We start from the raw sequence: 14,543 nt of genomic DNA, 5'->3' as shown, positions 1-14,543 counted from the left end.
TCTTAAGCTACAAAAAGGGTAGAGAAAAAACATTATCATTATCCACTCTTCAACCTCTGAGATCTGTTGATAAACTGGAAGTTAACCGTAAACTCATTTGAGGATGAAAGGCTTGTTTAAGGATGTTTATTTTGACGCATCGTGCGCTTGCCAACCAGACACATCGACACATGCACTCACACCCATACACACATAACATGAAACCTCATCTGAAAGATTCAGGGCATGAATATTTCCTGTTTGAACTCGGAATGTTGGTGTGTTGAAGTCAGGGCCCTATCATACTGTAGCTTGAGTGTGAGAGGGTGAGCATGACTGGGTAAAGTTTCCCAGTTAGTGAGAAGTTGACTATGTTGAGCTCAAGAGGAAAAGCAACAATAAAAACAAGTCTAGCGGACCCTATGCAGATCCATTGAAAGATCCTGCCAAAGATTGACATAAGGTAGGCATCTAACAAAACAGGTCACACATGTTATATAGTACAAATGAATTCATGAGTTCATTCCTTAGAGTGTTCGTGTAGTGTTAAGACCGTGCCAAACAAACGGCATTGTTTGGGACTTGTTCTTTCTTCACACGTGCGTACACCGTAAATGTGTGTTAAAATGAATTTTGTTTAAAAGTGTCATGTGTTGCCTTTATTTATTATGAATTTAAACCTCGTTTTGTTTTTCACAGCTCAATTATCAACAAATGATTAGAATTGGACTTTTAGTCCTAGTCCCTAGCTGCTCTGCATGTTTAAACAGGCTTTATACAGTATTTGGGCTCTTTATTTGGGCGCTTAGTATGACTAATAACTAAAATAAGTTTTAAAATCAGAATTAGGAATGCATTTGTTATTGAGAAAAACAAAATTTATACCAAAGTACCTCTCAAGTTCAGTGTAAATGAAAAAGTTAATTAGAGCAATTTAAAATAAGATAATAACAACAAATAGTGAATGATAACACAAGCAATGCAATAAATTATAAGGATTTATTTTCATTGATTCTTCATTGGTTGTTTAAACTGAATTTGTTTGGCATGATTTTATTATCACCAGTAGTTAACAGACCGTTAGCACTTTTGTGTTTGTGACTGCAAGGACGTACAGTGCTGGCCAAAAGTATTGGCACCCCTGCAATTCTGTCAAATAATTCTCAATTTCTCCCAGAAAATGTTTGCAATTGCAAACGCTTTGGTATTAATTCATTTATTCATCATTTATTTTGCTTGCAATGAAAAAACACAAAAGAGAATGGGAAAAAAAAATCATTATCATTTTATACAAAACTCCCAAAATGGGCCGGACAAAAGTATTGGCACCCTCAGCCTAATACTTGGTAGCACAAACTTTAGACGAAATAACTGCGAACAACCGCTTCCGCTATCCATCGATGAGTTTCTTACAATGCTCCGCTGGAATTTTAGACCATTCTTCTTTGGCCAACTGCTCCAGGTCTCTGAGATTTGAAGGGTGCTTTGTCGAAACCGCCATTTTCCGATCTCTCCACAGGTTTTTTTTATGGGATTCAGGTCTGGACTGGCCACTTTAGAAGTCTCCAGTGCTTTCTCTCAAACCATTTTCTAGTGCTTTTTGAAATGTGTTTTGGGTCATCGCCCAGCTGAAAGACCCATGACCTCTGAGGGAGAGCCAGCTTTCTCACACTGGACCCTACATAATGCTGCAAAATTTGTTGGTAGTTTTCATACTTCATAATGCCATGCACACGGTCAAGCAGTCCAGTTCCAGAGGAAGCAAAGCAACCCCAAAACATAGGAAACCTCCGCCATGTTTGACTGTGGGGAGCGTGTTCTTTTCTTTGAAGGCCTCGTTTTTTTCCCTGTAAACTCTATGTTGATGCCTTTTCCCAAAAAGCTCTACTTTTGTCTCATCTGACCAGAGAACATTCTTCCAAAACGTTTTTGGCTTTCTCATGTAAGTTTTGGCAAACTCCAGCCTGGCTTTTTTATGTCTCTGGGTTAGAAGTGGGGTCTTCTTGGGTATCCTACCATAGAGTCCCTTTTCATTCAGATGGCGACGGATAGTACGAGTTGACACTGTTTTACCCTTGGACTGCAGGACAGCTTGAACTTGTTTGGATGTTAGTCGAGGTTCTTTATCCACCATCCGCACAATCTTTCCTTGAAATCTCTCGTCAATTTTTCTTTTCCGTCCACATCTAGGGAGGTTAGCCAGTAGCCACAGTGCCATGGGCTTTACACTTATTGATGAGACTACACAGATAGACACAGGAACATTCAGGTCTTTGGAGATATTTGTAGTCTTCAGATTGCCCATGCTTCCTCACAATTTTGCCTCTCAAGTCCTCAGACAGTTCTTTGGTATTCTTTCTTTTCTCCATTATTAAAGCTGTACACACAAGAACACAGGACAGAGGTTTAGTCAACTTTAATCCATTTTAACTGGCTGCAAGTGTGATTTAGTTATTGCCACCGTTATGTGCCACAATTAAGTAACAGGTACTGCTAATTCCACAAATTAGAGAGGCATCACATAATTTTTCAAAGGGTGCCATTTTTGCCCCATTTTTAGAGTTTTGTGTAAAATGATAATGTTTTTTTTTTTTTTTTTTTTTTTTTTTTTGTCCCATTCTGTTTTGTGTTTTTTCATTGTAAGCAAAATAAATGAACATATTAATACCAAAGCATTTGTAATTGCATTCATTTTCTGGGAAAAAAATGAGCATTATCTGACAGAATTGCAGGGTGCCAATACTTTTGGCAGGCACTGTAGGTTTGCATAGGGATGGTAGGGACACAACACTACCAACTACCAGCAACAGGATGCTCAAATTGTCCCCAACAGCTTTTAAGCAACCTTATTTGCATAATATATTATATGTAATGAGTTCAGTTGTATAGAGTAGGTACTTTAGATTGTCTTCTCATATTTTGCAAGGATAGAATTGACCCTATCATTATTAAGTGAATTAATTTCATTATGTTCAGACTTACATATACCCCTTTTCAAGGGTGTAGGTTAGTTAATATTGGTAGGGACGATATAACAGCATAACTTGATGGAAAACACTTTTTTGCTTGGGACAGGACATTAATAAGACCAAACAGATTGGGTGAACGGGGGCCAGGGCTACATTTCTCACGAATATGAATCAAATTAATTGATCGGCTAAATGATCAATGCAAAATAAATCTGTAATGATTTATAGTAACTTTCACACTTCAAATTTACATTTTAATCTGATTTTTCTTAAATCTAGTCGAATACTTTTCTCCATCTTGTTTTGAGTGTTAAAGACTAGTTAACAGATTAATAAATCAGATTATTCCACTTAAATTAAATAAATATTACTATTTGTTGTTATTAAATGCATACATCTAAAGTTGGTCATTTTTCACCTAAATCTAGATAAAAATGCTTTCAAATAATGTTTTGAACAATATCTATCCTTGACTTAACATTTCCGACAAACAAGCTTTTTTAATGATTAAATATACTTTTTGCTTAAAATACGTCCGTTAAGCTTATTTTCAGCTAGCTATTTTTTTTCTTTTTCTTTTTTTTTTTTTTTCATTTCGAGAAATCTAAGTGAGTAAAATTTACTTGAAACACTGGCAGATCATTTCTATTATTACTAGTGGATTTAGACTGAAAACAAAGGAATTTAACTAGTTTTAAGGAGGTATGTTTTTTGCAGTGTATATGTGTTGGTTCAGGTGGTACACTTTTCGATTCAAACCTTTCGATTCAAGACTTCCAGAATAAATTTCTAGATTTTATTAGCAAATTTAAATGAAAATATTTGAACATAACGTATCTTAACTTACACAATAAATACAAACCTGTTCTTAATCTCTTAACTATCAGGAATGCAAAAAATAAACATTTGTTTTAAGACCACTCAACATTGTCTGTCTAAATAAATAAATTAAATACAACTGAAAAAACAGGTAAAACACTACTGGTTATGTCCACAAGCACAGTCAAACTTAACAAAAAATGAAAGCTTCTTTGGGCTGCTTTAAGACCACATAAATAAAATAAAAATAAAAAATATGGGAGAAGAAGTAAACCCCGTTTCACTACATTTCTCACAGTTTAATTAACGCTAAAAGTAGAAAACATACAGGAGGATATTTCTCTCAAAGCAGCTTCCTACTCGAGTTCGGAAAATTCACACAGATTATTTAACTCTGACGCAGGTTGGACTTTCCTTAGCAAAATTAGTGGTGTGTTCCCCACCTCCACAACATTTACGTTTATTTACATTACTTACAGTGGCTGCTGCTGGCAGAAAAAAACTTCAAATATTCCTCGTCTTTGAAGGGGGCGGAGGAGGAGGCGGCATGTTGCATTTTTGCCGGGGCTGTGATTTTGGGAGAGGGGGGGGGTCAAGTCATCAGCCAATCAAACGTGGCTTTGAGGGAAAAAATGGACTGACATATTCAGCAAGTGAAAAGGAGTCAATTTAATCTGAACATAATCAAAGTACTTTAATTCACTTAGTAATGGTCGGGTAAATTCTATCCTCACAACATATGGGAAGACAATCTAAATGATCGATATAACTGATGTGATTATATAATGCAAATAAGGTTGCTTAAAAGTTGGTGGGGACAATTTGAGCATCCTGAAAAGTTGGTAGTGCAATTTAAATTTGCGGGGAAAAATCCAGACATTTATTCTGGAAGTTTTCAAAACCTGGAGCAATACACATGAAAGTTAGCATAAGTCAATACAGATTTTTTTTTTTTTTTTTTGCATTGATCATTTAGCCTATCAATTAATCAGCTTCATATCCATAAGAAATGTAGCCCTGACCCCCTTTCGCCCAATGTGTTCGGTCATATTAATGTCCCGTCCCCACAAAATGTGTGTACATGCAAGTTATGCTGTTATATCATCCCTGCTGATGTTAAAACCAAACCTACACCCTTGCTGCACAATAAACATTGCCATCTACTGACCAACTTTTGTCAGTATGCGCATAGCTTGTTGGAAAATAACCTGTTCCGCAACTGAATTTCTTATTACCTTGGTAGAGCCATGTGCTTTGCTGAGTTCTGCTATAGGAGTTAAGTTTTCACTCACTATGAATAGTAAGTACATGGTTTGTCTTTATGTCTTTCTTTTGTTACTCGAAAGTGACCCCCTTTTGTTGCCATTCCTTGACTCTCTCTTCTTTTTCTTGCAGAACCATGTCATCTCTTGAGGTGTGCTGGCCAGTGCCAATGCGAGCCATCGGAGCGCAGAATCTCCTCACTATGCCTGGAGGTGTTTGTATAGCAGGGTACCTCCACAAGAAGGGAGCCAGCCAGTTTAGTCTCCTGAGATGTGAGTAAATGTTATTTATTGATTGATTTTTAAAATCCAGTTAACACGCTTGGTGGAGATTCAACAGTTTAGTCTCTATACTTTAAATTTTTTTGTAAAAAATGATGGGTTTGTTAATTCTTAACATTAGCCCTAAAGTTTAAGTCCCACATTTTGACTCGGAGTTGAGTAGGGAAAATGTGAATCTACTCTCCACTCACTCACTTGGCCCCTTGGAGAGTGTTTTTTTTTTTTTTTTTTTTTTTTTTCTTTAACACTTTTAACTGATCCACCACACAAGCCCGCTCCAGAATTCATTAAAAGTCAAAAAGTTCAAAGAGAAAAGTAGCCCCCGATAGCAAAAATTTGCTACTCATCTGTTACTTAATAATTTGATCGTCTCAAATTTATCTCATTCTCTGCTTATTTGTTTCTGAGTTTGTGCTCCTAAGGGTACCCTTAGGAGTGATGAGTCAAAACGAGCAAAGATATCATTGAGACAAAGGAGACTGATTTGAGAAAACCACATTTGAGCAGAGAAATTCTCTTCATTAATAATGGAGTTATACCTGTACAGCATCTTTCAGGCACTGAAAGTGCTTTGACACTATATCCTCATCTACCTGCTGGTGACACAACAACATGGGGTTCAGTGTCTTGCTCAAGGATACTTAGATGCATTCAGTAGGACAAAGAGTTGAACTCACAACCTCTGAGTTGGGGATTGACTTCTCTACCACTGAGCCACGCACGGGCTCAGATGCTCGATGTGATGCGGCACATCAATGGAAAGCAACTTCAAAAAGTACGTGTAGCAGCGATGAAGAAAATGTATTATATTTTCGTTCATTTAAATTAGGGCTGTCAAAATTATCGCGTTAACAGGCGGTATTTTTTTTAATTAATCACGTTAAAATATTTGACGCCATTAACGCACATGCCCCGCTCAAACAGATTAAAATGACAGCAGTGTCATGTCTACTTGTTACTTGTGGGTTTTTTTGTGTTTTGTCGCCCTCTGCTGGCGCTTGGGTGCGACTGATTTTATGGGCAACAATGGCGAGCTACTAGTTTATTTTTTGATTGAAAATTTTACAAATTTTATTAAAACGAAAACATTAAGAGGGGTTTTAATACAAAATTTCTATAACTTGCACTAACATTTATCTTTTAAGAACTACAAGTCTTTCTATCCATAGATCGCTTCAACAGAATGTTAATGTTATTGCCATCTTGCTGATTTATTGTTATAATAAACAAATACAGTACTTATGTAAAGTATGTTGAATGTACAGTGGGGCAAGTAAGTATTTAGTTAACCACTAATTGTGCAAGTTCTCCGACTTGAAAATATTAGAGAGGCCTGTAATTGTCAACATGGTTAAACCTCAGCCATGAGAGACAGAATGTGTGTGTGTGTGTGTGTGTGGGGGGGGGGGGGGTCAGAAAATCCCATTGTTTGATTTTTTAAAGAATTTATTTGCAAATCATGATGGAAAATAAGTATTTGGTCTATACCAAAAGTTCATCTCAATACTTTGTTATGTACCCTTTGTTGGCAATAACGGAGGCCGAGGCCAAACGTTTTCTGTAACTCTTCACAAGCTTTTCACACACTGTTGCTGGTATTTTGGCCCATTCCTCCATGCAGATATCCTCTAGAACAGTGATGTTTTGGGGCTGTCGATTGGCAACACGGACTTTCAACTCCCTCCTCACCCCGTGGCGTCAAAATGATAACAAGACCGGGGAGCAAAACTCCCAGAACCACAAGGGGGGACCTAGTGAATGACCTACAGAGAGCTGGAACCACAGTAACAAAGGCTACTATCAGTAACACAATGCGCCGCCAGGGACTCAAATCCTGCACTGCCAGACGTGTCCCCCTGCTGAAGAAAGTACACGTCCAGGCCCGTCTGCGGTTCACTAGAGAGCATTTGGATGATCCAGAAGAGGACTGGGAGAAAATGTTATGGTCAGATGAAACCAAAATACAACTTTTTGGTAGAAACACAGGTTCTCTTGTTTGGATGAAAAAGAATACTGAATTGCACTATACCCACTGTGAAGCATGGGGGTGGAGACATAATGCTTTGGGGCTGATTTTCTGCAAAGGGACCAGGACGACTGATCTGTGTAAAGGAAAGAATGAATGGGGCCATGCATCGAGAGATTTTGAGTGAAAATCTCCTTCCATCAGCAAGGGCATTGAAGATGAGATGCAGCTGGATCTTTCAGCATGACAATGATCCCAAACACACAGCCAGGACAACAAAGGAGTGGCTTTGTAAGAAGCATTTCAAGGTCCTGGACTGGCCTAGCCAGTCTCCAGGTCTCAACCCCATAGAAAATCTGTGGAGGGAGTTGAAAGTCTGTGTTGCCCAACGACAGCCCCAAAACATCACTGCTCTAGAGGAGATCTGCATGGAGGAATGGGCCAAAATACCAGCAACAGTGTGTGAAAAGCTTGTAAAGAGTTACAGAAAACGTTTGACCTCCATTATTGCCAACAAAGGGTACATAACAAAGTATTGAGATGAACTTTTGGTATTGACCAAATACTTATTTTCCACCATGATTTGCAAATAAATTATTTAAAAATCAAACAATGTAATTTTCTGTTTTTTTTTCCACAGTCTGTCTCTCGTGGTTGAGGTTTAACCATGTTGACAATTACAGGCCTCTCTGATATTTTCAAGTGGGAGAACTTGCACAATTAGTGGTTGACTAAATACTTATTTGCCCCACTGTATATATCTGTCTTATCCTTCCATTCCAACAAAAATTTACAAAAAAATATGGCATATTTCATAGATGGTTTGAAATGCGATTAATTATGATTATTTAATTTTTAAGCTGTAATTAACTCAATTAAAAATTTTAATCATTTGACAGCCCCAAATAATATATATATATTTCTTTGATATTTCAATAAAAACTTCCAAATTGCAGACAGTTTGCCTGTGAGCCAGTAGTTTTAGCGAGACATCGTCAGCCAGCATGTTGCCTGTTTTGATTACATCATCAAACAAGAGGACTAAACTTTCGGTCTTCGAAACCAAAAACCAATAATGCATTTGTAGCGGCCGATAGTTTTCGGTGCCAAATTTTCGGTCACATCTCTAATTTTTACATTGAACAAGATGAACCAAATGAACCAGATGTTATTTAATTATTTGACCAATTATAACATTTTCTCGGCATGAGATGAATTAAGATGTGTTTGGACATGTCAGGGCAGACACTACTCTTTCTTACAATGAAAGAATCTTGAAAACCCAAAATGAGCAATTGCAGACTGGAAGGAGATCAAATTGAGAAATATTTGTGACTGGCACAATATAAGGTTGCTCCGCGAGATCAGTATAAGAGGCAGCTTTGAGGCAAGTTGAAGAAATAAAATACTTTGCTCATCCATATCTTTTACTGAGACATTACTGAGATCATGACTCCAAGTAAGGAGATAACATTTAAGACGCATTTGAGATCGACACAAGTACTCAAAGTTGTCTCTTGGTGAGATCTTGAAAGGAGACAACTGTGAGACTTTATTGAAAAATCGTGCCTGTAGAACTATTCTCAAGACCTTCTCATGTATTGCTCACTATGAGACTTACTTTTCATGAGACAAATTTGAGAAAACTGAGAAAACCACTCTGGTCTCGATTATTGCCGATTCATTTCTCAGAGATGTAAATGAGACATGAACACGATCCCATCTTCAATTTTGCTTTGCTATGGACCCTCACAAAAAATAACATGTACATTGTACAGCATGGGGCGTATCTGGAAACCAAAATGGCTGTCCTACATGGGTGTCTAGGATGGACTTAGAGTCGGGAAATGACTAGGTTGCGGAAACCAGGACGCCTGCTTTGCCAGCTTGGTTGTGATGTCTGAATGAAAAGGAAATTTGATACAATGTTTGTTGAAAGGCAGCTAATCAGAGAGCCGTAGAAGGAACTACCTATGTAAAGTATGGCCATACACAGGCTCACCTGACAAGGCTAGAAGATCCAACTTTGGATGAGAGTGAAGAAGACTGCATATACTGTCGGTAACCAGTCAGGCCAGTAGTTACCTGATAGACTAGAAAAAAAAATTACGTCCTCATGGAACCGCTTACAGCACGTTTGGCATGCAAACATAGGAGCGTACCTAGGCTCTGATGTTTTTTTGTGGGTAAGACCAGACGAACTTGGCACCCACATGCTTAGTAGGGGCTTTAACACTTGGGTGTTAAAGGCTGCAGACGATACTAAAAACCTTGGCTCTAAAAGTCACAGACACCATGTGGTGTGGTAGACTGGTGGGGACCTCATGCAAAAAAGTAACATTAGTGCAGTAAGGGCTGATAGGTATCCCTGGATGGTGAAGTACATAGCTTGACCCAGACATTCAGAGATGAAGATGTTCTAGCCAGCTTTATGTTGGATGTCACCAGTATATCGCTATATAAGGCAAAAAGCTGACACCACTGTTGGGTAGACAAGCTTGGAAAGGGCTAAAATCAGTCAGTAGCTAATGAATAAAAGTGTGTGAATCTCCACTCCTCAAAAAGGAATGTTGACTGGCAGGGAAAAGAAAGATTTAGGTCAACGGTACTGTACTTTCGTTTGTAATCATCAAGCTTCTTGCTGAAAAAAAAAAGTAGCTGCCAGAGGTGCCACTGGCTTATTATTCAAAAATTTCACAAGACACTTTCACTTTGTAGTTGAAGTTGTAGTTTTTAAATTGTTCCAGCAATGGGATTCCCTGGAAGGGCACCAAGTGTTGTCAGTCTTGCTCATCATGTGTAGCGCTGTAGCGGTGGGATCCCAAGGCGTTCCCAGACCAGCCGAGAGACATAGTCTCTCCATCATGTCCTGGATCCTCCCTGGGGCATCCTGCCGGCGAGATATACACCTTTTTTTTTTTGTTTGTTTGTTTTTTGGTTTTTTTTTTTTTTTTTTTTTTTTTTGGTTTTGTCTCTCATTGTGACTTGATGGTTTCGTTTTGATCAGTGGCACGGGAAGTGTAGCCTGGTACACCAGACTCACCGCTGTTCCAGCTATTGAGTCTGGTCACCATTCCCGCGGATACAATTTCCAGGGCGGAGCAAGCCACAGCAAACAGACAGCGGAGTGGACCAATCAGCGACGGGCAGGGCAGACGTCACGTTACTAAAGCGACGAGGGCAGGACCAGGGACTTGCGCGCGGAAGTAAACGTACGAGGAGAGCGGAGTTTATTCAACATGGCTAGCGCGGGACAGACTTGTCAATGACTCATGTCGATGTGTTTTTGGTAATTTAAAACTGATTTTACCTTGGATTGGAACATATTCTCGGCTCTCCTGTTCAGCTTTGTTATGGAGACGACTTCCGATGCGCAAGAGTGACGTTGCTCGTTAAAAACACGTCACGCAAATAAACGAATCTGATTTGTCGATTGATTTTGTACCTGCTCGAAAAGGCTGTTAATGGGATGGTTCCCAGACTATTTCTCTCAGTGTTTGAAAAATACAGGGAGAAAAGTCTGGCAGAGCCAGGCAACGGGAAGTGGGGTGCTGAGGGTGCTGCATCACCCCCTGGTGTTGGGGAGAAAAAAAGTGTTTTGGTATATTGTTTTTTTTTTTTTTTTTTTTTTTATGTTTTTTAAAATAAATCAATTAATAAAATATATTGAAACAACAGTGTATTTAACTTTGGGGATTAAATATATATGTTGTTTTTTGTTGTTGTTAATAACATGGTCAACACCTGACACCTTGCTTGCTACCAGGTAACGTTGAATAAGGCACTTGATAACTGTTGACAGAGGAGGCGTTAACAAATTTTTTTTTTTTAATTGTTTAGTTTATAATAGTGCCCAGTAGACGTGTGCCACTAATTGGTTTCACGGTATACTGTGGTATGAAAACGCATACCTGTCAACCCGAGGCCGTTGGCAATCTTACAAATAGTGACGTATGCCCTTACAAATTGGTGACTAATCTTACAACGCTGTATATAGAGTGCAATATGAAACAAAAATAAAACTCAATTTTTTTAAATAATTTGAATTTATTGGTAATATTGTAACATATAACCTGGTGCAATCGAAGAACAATATCTTCAGCTATATCATTATTACTAAAATTTATGAGTGACTTTTGTTATAATTTTATATAGCACTTTTGGCAATTTCTATCATGTCTTTTGATGGATGCACTTCATGGCACTTCAGCTCGTAATTCAGTTTGACTTGAAGGTAGTTCGTTAGTGTGTCCAATTATAAATTAAAAAGGTCAATTGATAAAATTAACTTACCGATGCAAGCTTTGATTCAGGGAACATTTCTCATGCTAATTCTGAGAAGTGATCAGCAATAGTTGCAGGCAAATTGTGTTCGGCAACAAAATGGCAGAATAAAATCTCCGCTTTCGTCACTTTTCATTCTGCAGACTTCATCTTTTTGACCAGTGTTATTAATCTTACTTTTAAAAAGTAATTAATTACAGTTACAAAATACTTCTCCCAAAAATAATTTAGTAACTCAGTTACCTGAATGTAAGAGTAATTAGTTACTAGGCAAAGTAACTGTTGTTACCTTTCATGTTTTTTTGTTGTTTGTCGTTTTTATTTTTCATTCTTTCAAAAAAAAAAAAAAAAACATAGTAACCTTTGCTATGTTTGGAAGTCATTTAATGTTGTGAATCAACTGTTAAAGTTGTTAAAATTGCTTCCGTTTTTGCATTAGTTCCCTTCTGCCTACTTTCGACATGTGAAAGTTTTAAAACTGTTTCATCATTTAAAGATAGATTCAAGTCAAGATTTTGCCGATTTGGGAGTATTTTAGATAAAAAGTTACTTAGGTTCGCTAGGAAGGTTCACTACAACAGAGCCTTTCTGAGAAGTCTAAAATGGCAGCTGTTTACTAACGCCGAGTCTGTCATTTCGCATGTACTAGTTCTATATCTAGGCGTAGATTGTAGGCTGTCGGCTACAATCAGGAAATATTGGAGCCACCTAGCCTAGCATTGTGTTTGCTACAGCGTCACGACAAACACTGTTCTCTCTCCGTGTCTCTGACTCTTCTCGCGTCATTCAAAGAACGTAGTAACACATAGTAATGCGCATGGTCTCATTGCCGAAACCGTGACGGAGAAAAAAAAACGTTATGCGCGAAAAACATACAGATTTTGAATGTACGGTGTACACATTTAAAAATCAGTGCTCACTTGTACAAATTACGCCAAAGCCGTACAACTTGACAGGTATGAAAACGTCAAAGTTTCAAAACCACAAAAATTTTACGTCATACCATCCCTCAGGTATTAGCTATTTTTTATGTCCCACAAATGCATGGAGAAATCCCTCACTTACAGCTGCAAGGCTCAACCCTCCGCCGGTTGTTGCTCAGTGTCAGTGAGTCAGGTGTGCAATATGATGGCTGGCTTTTTCTCCCACTGAAGAAAACAAAATTGCTGGTATGGGAATACTTCGGCTGCAGAAAAGTTACAGATGGCCGCGGCTTAGAGGAAGAGGGCCAACTGACATCTAAAACATGTTTGCAGAGAGTGGCTGCCGAGGAGGCAATACCTCCAATATGATTTTGCATTTATACAAAATTAATGGTTAGTAAACACTGTCAAGAATGTTTCCCACCAGCTACGAGATTTAACTCCAGTCTGTTAGTGTGTATAGCGGTGGTAAAACGTGTTTTATTCTCTCTGTCAATTTTCTGTGTTGAGAAAGAGTGTGTCTGTATAATGTAAACATGATACGAGTCATAAACACTTGCTTTTTATGGAAGATAAATTATTTTTGTTCCGATTGTAATAACGTTGAGTCGTGGCTGTGGGTTTAGGCTAACCAAAAGGACTGCATTTGTTTTAATTTTATTTAGAATATTTTGGTTGTATTTATTTATTTAACTTAACATTATACTTACGTATGTTCTAATTTCCAAACTTTGTAACGCGTGGCAGGGCAGGATGAGTGCATAAAAGGTAAAAAAGGAAGCAGACGTCCACTTATGCACTTTTAATAGACAAAAATAAATAAATCCAGCTCAACCACTCGTCACTCGGGAGTGCAACGGACCATGCACACATGATCACACTTGACTCCCCAAAAGTAGGTAGCAACTGAAGAAGAAAGTGAACATACAACATAAAGAGGCGCCACCGTGTGGTGGATGTCCTAAGGAACAAAAAGGATCACAGAAGTGACCGTTACATAGTGAAAAATAAAAATCCTGTTCAATGAAAAAAGTTTTTCTTTTTTTTTTTTTTTTCAAAGTAACACATTTTAGAGCTGTAATTGTAATACTGTGATACTGTGAAACAGTAACATTTTGGCTTAAGGTTATAGACCATCAGAATATCATACTGGCACATGCCGAGTGCCCGGCAAGGAAAAGTTAGCTGCACATTTAGACCGTGGAGAACTTATAATAGCTTGCATTGTAGCCATCTTATAGTTTGTTGTTGATGTTGAGCTGCCACAGTGCAGAGCGCTGTTGGATATTCGTGTGCAGTTTATTTGAGTTTTGTGAAAAGTGGGTGTTAAACCGAGGCGTAATGGACATTTTAGTTTTCAGATGTGTTCGTGTGTCATTGCGCCGTCTATCTGCAGGGGTTTGCATTATAACACACGGGCGCTTTTATTTCTAATACAAAAACTCCAACACACAGTGTCGATGAAATAGGATGCTGTCTTTGTAATAGCCTAGTGTTAGAACATAAACCATCCAGCATGCGTGCGTACTGCGCCTTGTATGGAGAAAAAGTGCAAACATGACAAATTTGGACCAAAACCACTGTTTTTGGATGGGAAAAAACAAAATAAGATAGTCAGCACCCCCCGCTGTGAGTGATTTCCACCACCCTTGGTTTTCATGGCTCTGGCGCAATCGATAAAGCCTCCGTGCAACTATACCGTAATTGAACACCAGAGGCAGCAACACGAGTACATGCAAGACTAGGCAGGTGAACAAGATATTGACCAATAAAAACCAACAGTGAGAACAGCGGGCCATCAGATGGGTGCTTTACACTCTTGTACAGTAGGTGGTGGTAAGCACTAGTTGCTTGCAATTCGCCATTAAGCGAAGCTTTAGAGTTTTTGCGCTTGTTAAGCTTCTGTTTACAGTCCAGTCAATTTTATTGCTTGTTTTTTTCCATCCTGCACAGTTTTAAATAAAACTGAGCAGTCAATGAATTTTCTGGTTCTTCTTTTAATATTGACTATTTAATATTGACTCAGATATCTGTTTTAATTTATATTTAAAAAAATATA

General features: G+C 38.2%; 1 protein-coding gene across 1 annotated transcript in view; it reads left to right on the top strand.

Annotated features, from left to right (window-relative positions):
- The window catches only part of sh3bp2 (SH3-domain binding protein 2), a 42,406-nt gene that overhangs the window by 14,063 nt on the left and 13,800 nt on the right, over positions 1-14,543 (top strand). Inside the window, exon 2 of the mRNA XM_057818051.1 lies at positions 5,163-5,302. Within this exon, the coding sequence (XP_057674034.1) occupies positions 5,163-5,302 (140 nt within the window). The remainder of the gene's footprint in view (positions 1-5,162; positions 5,303-14,543) is intronic.

The sequence above is a fragment of the Corythoichthys intestinalis genome, chromosome 17 (assembly GCF_030265065.1).
Source record: "Corythoichthys intestinalis isolate RoL2023-P3 chromosome 17, ASM3026506v1, whole genome shotgun sequence".
Classification (NCBI taxonomy): domain Eukaryota; kingdom Metazoa; phylum Chordata; class Actinopteri; order Syngnathiformes; family Syngnathidae; genus Corythoichthys; species Corythoichthys intestinalis.
Note: the sequence above shows the minus strand (reverse complement) of the source record. Positions and strands in the feature narration are given on the sequence as shown.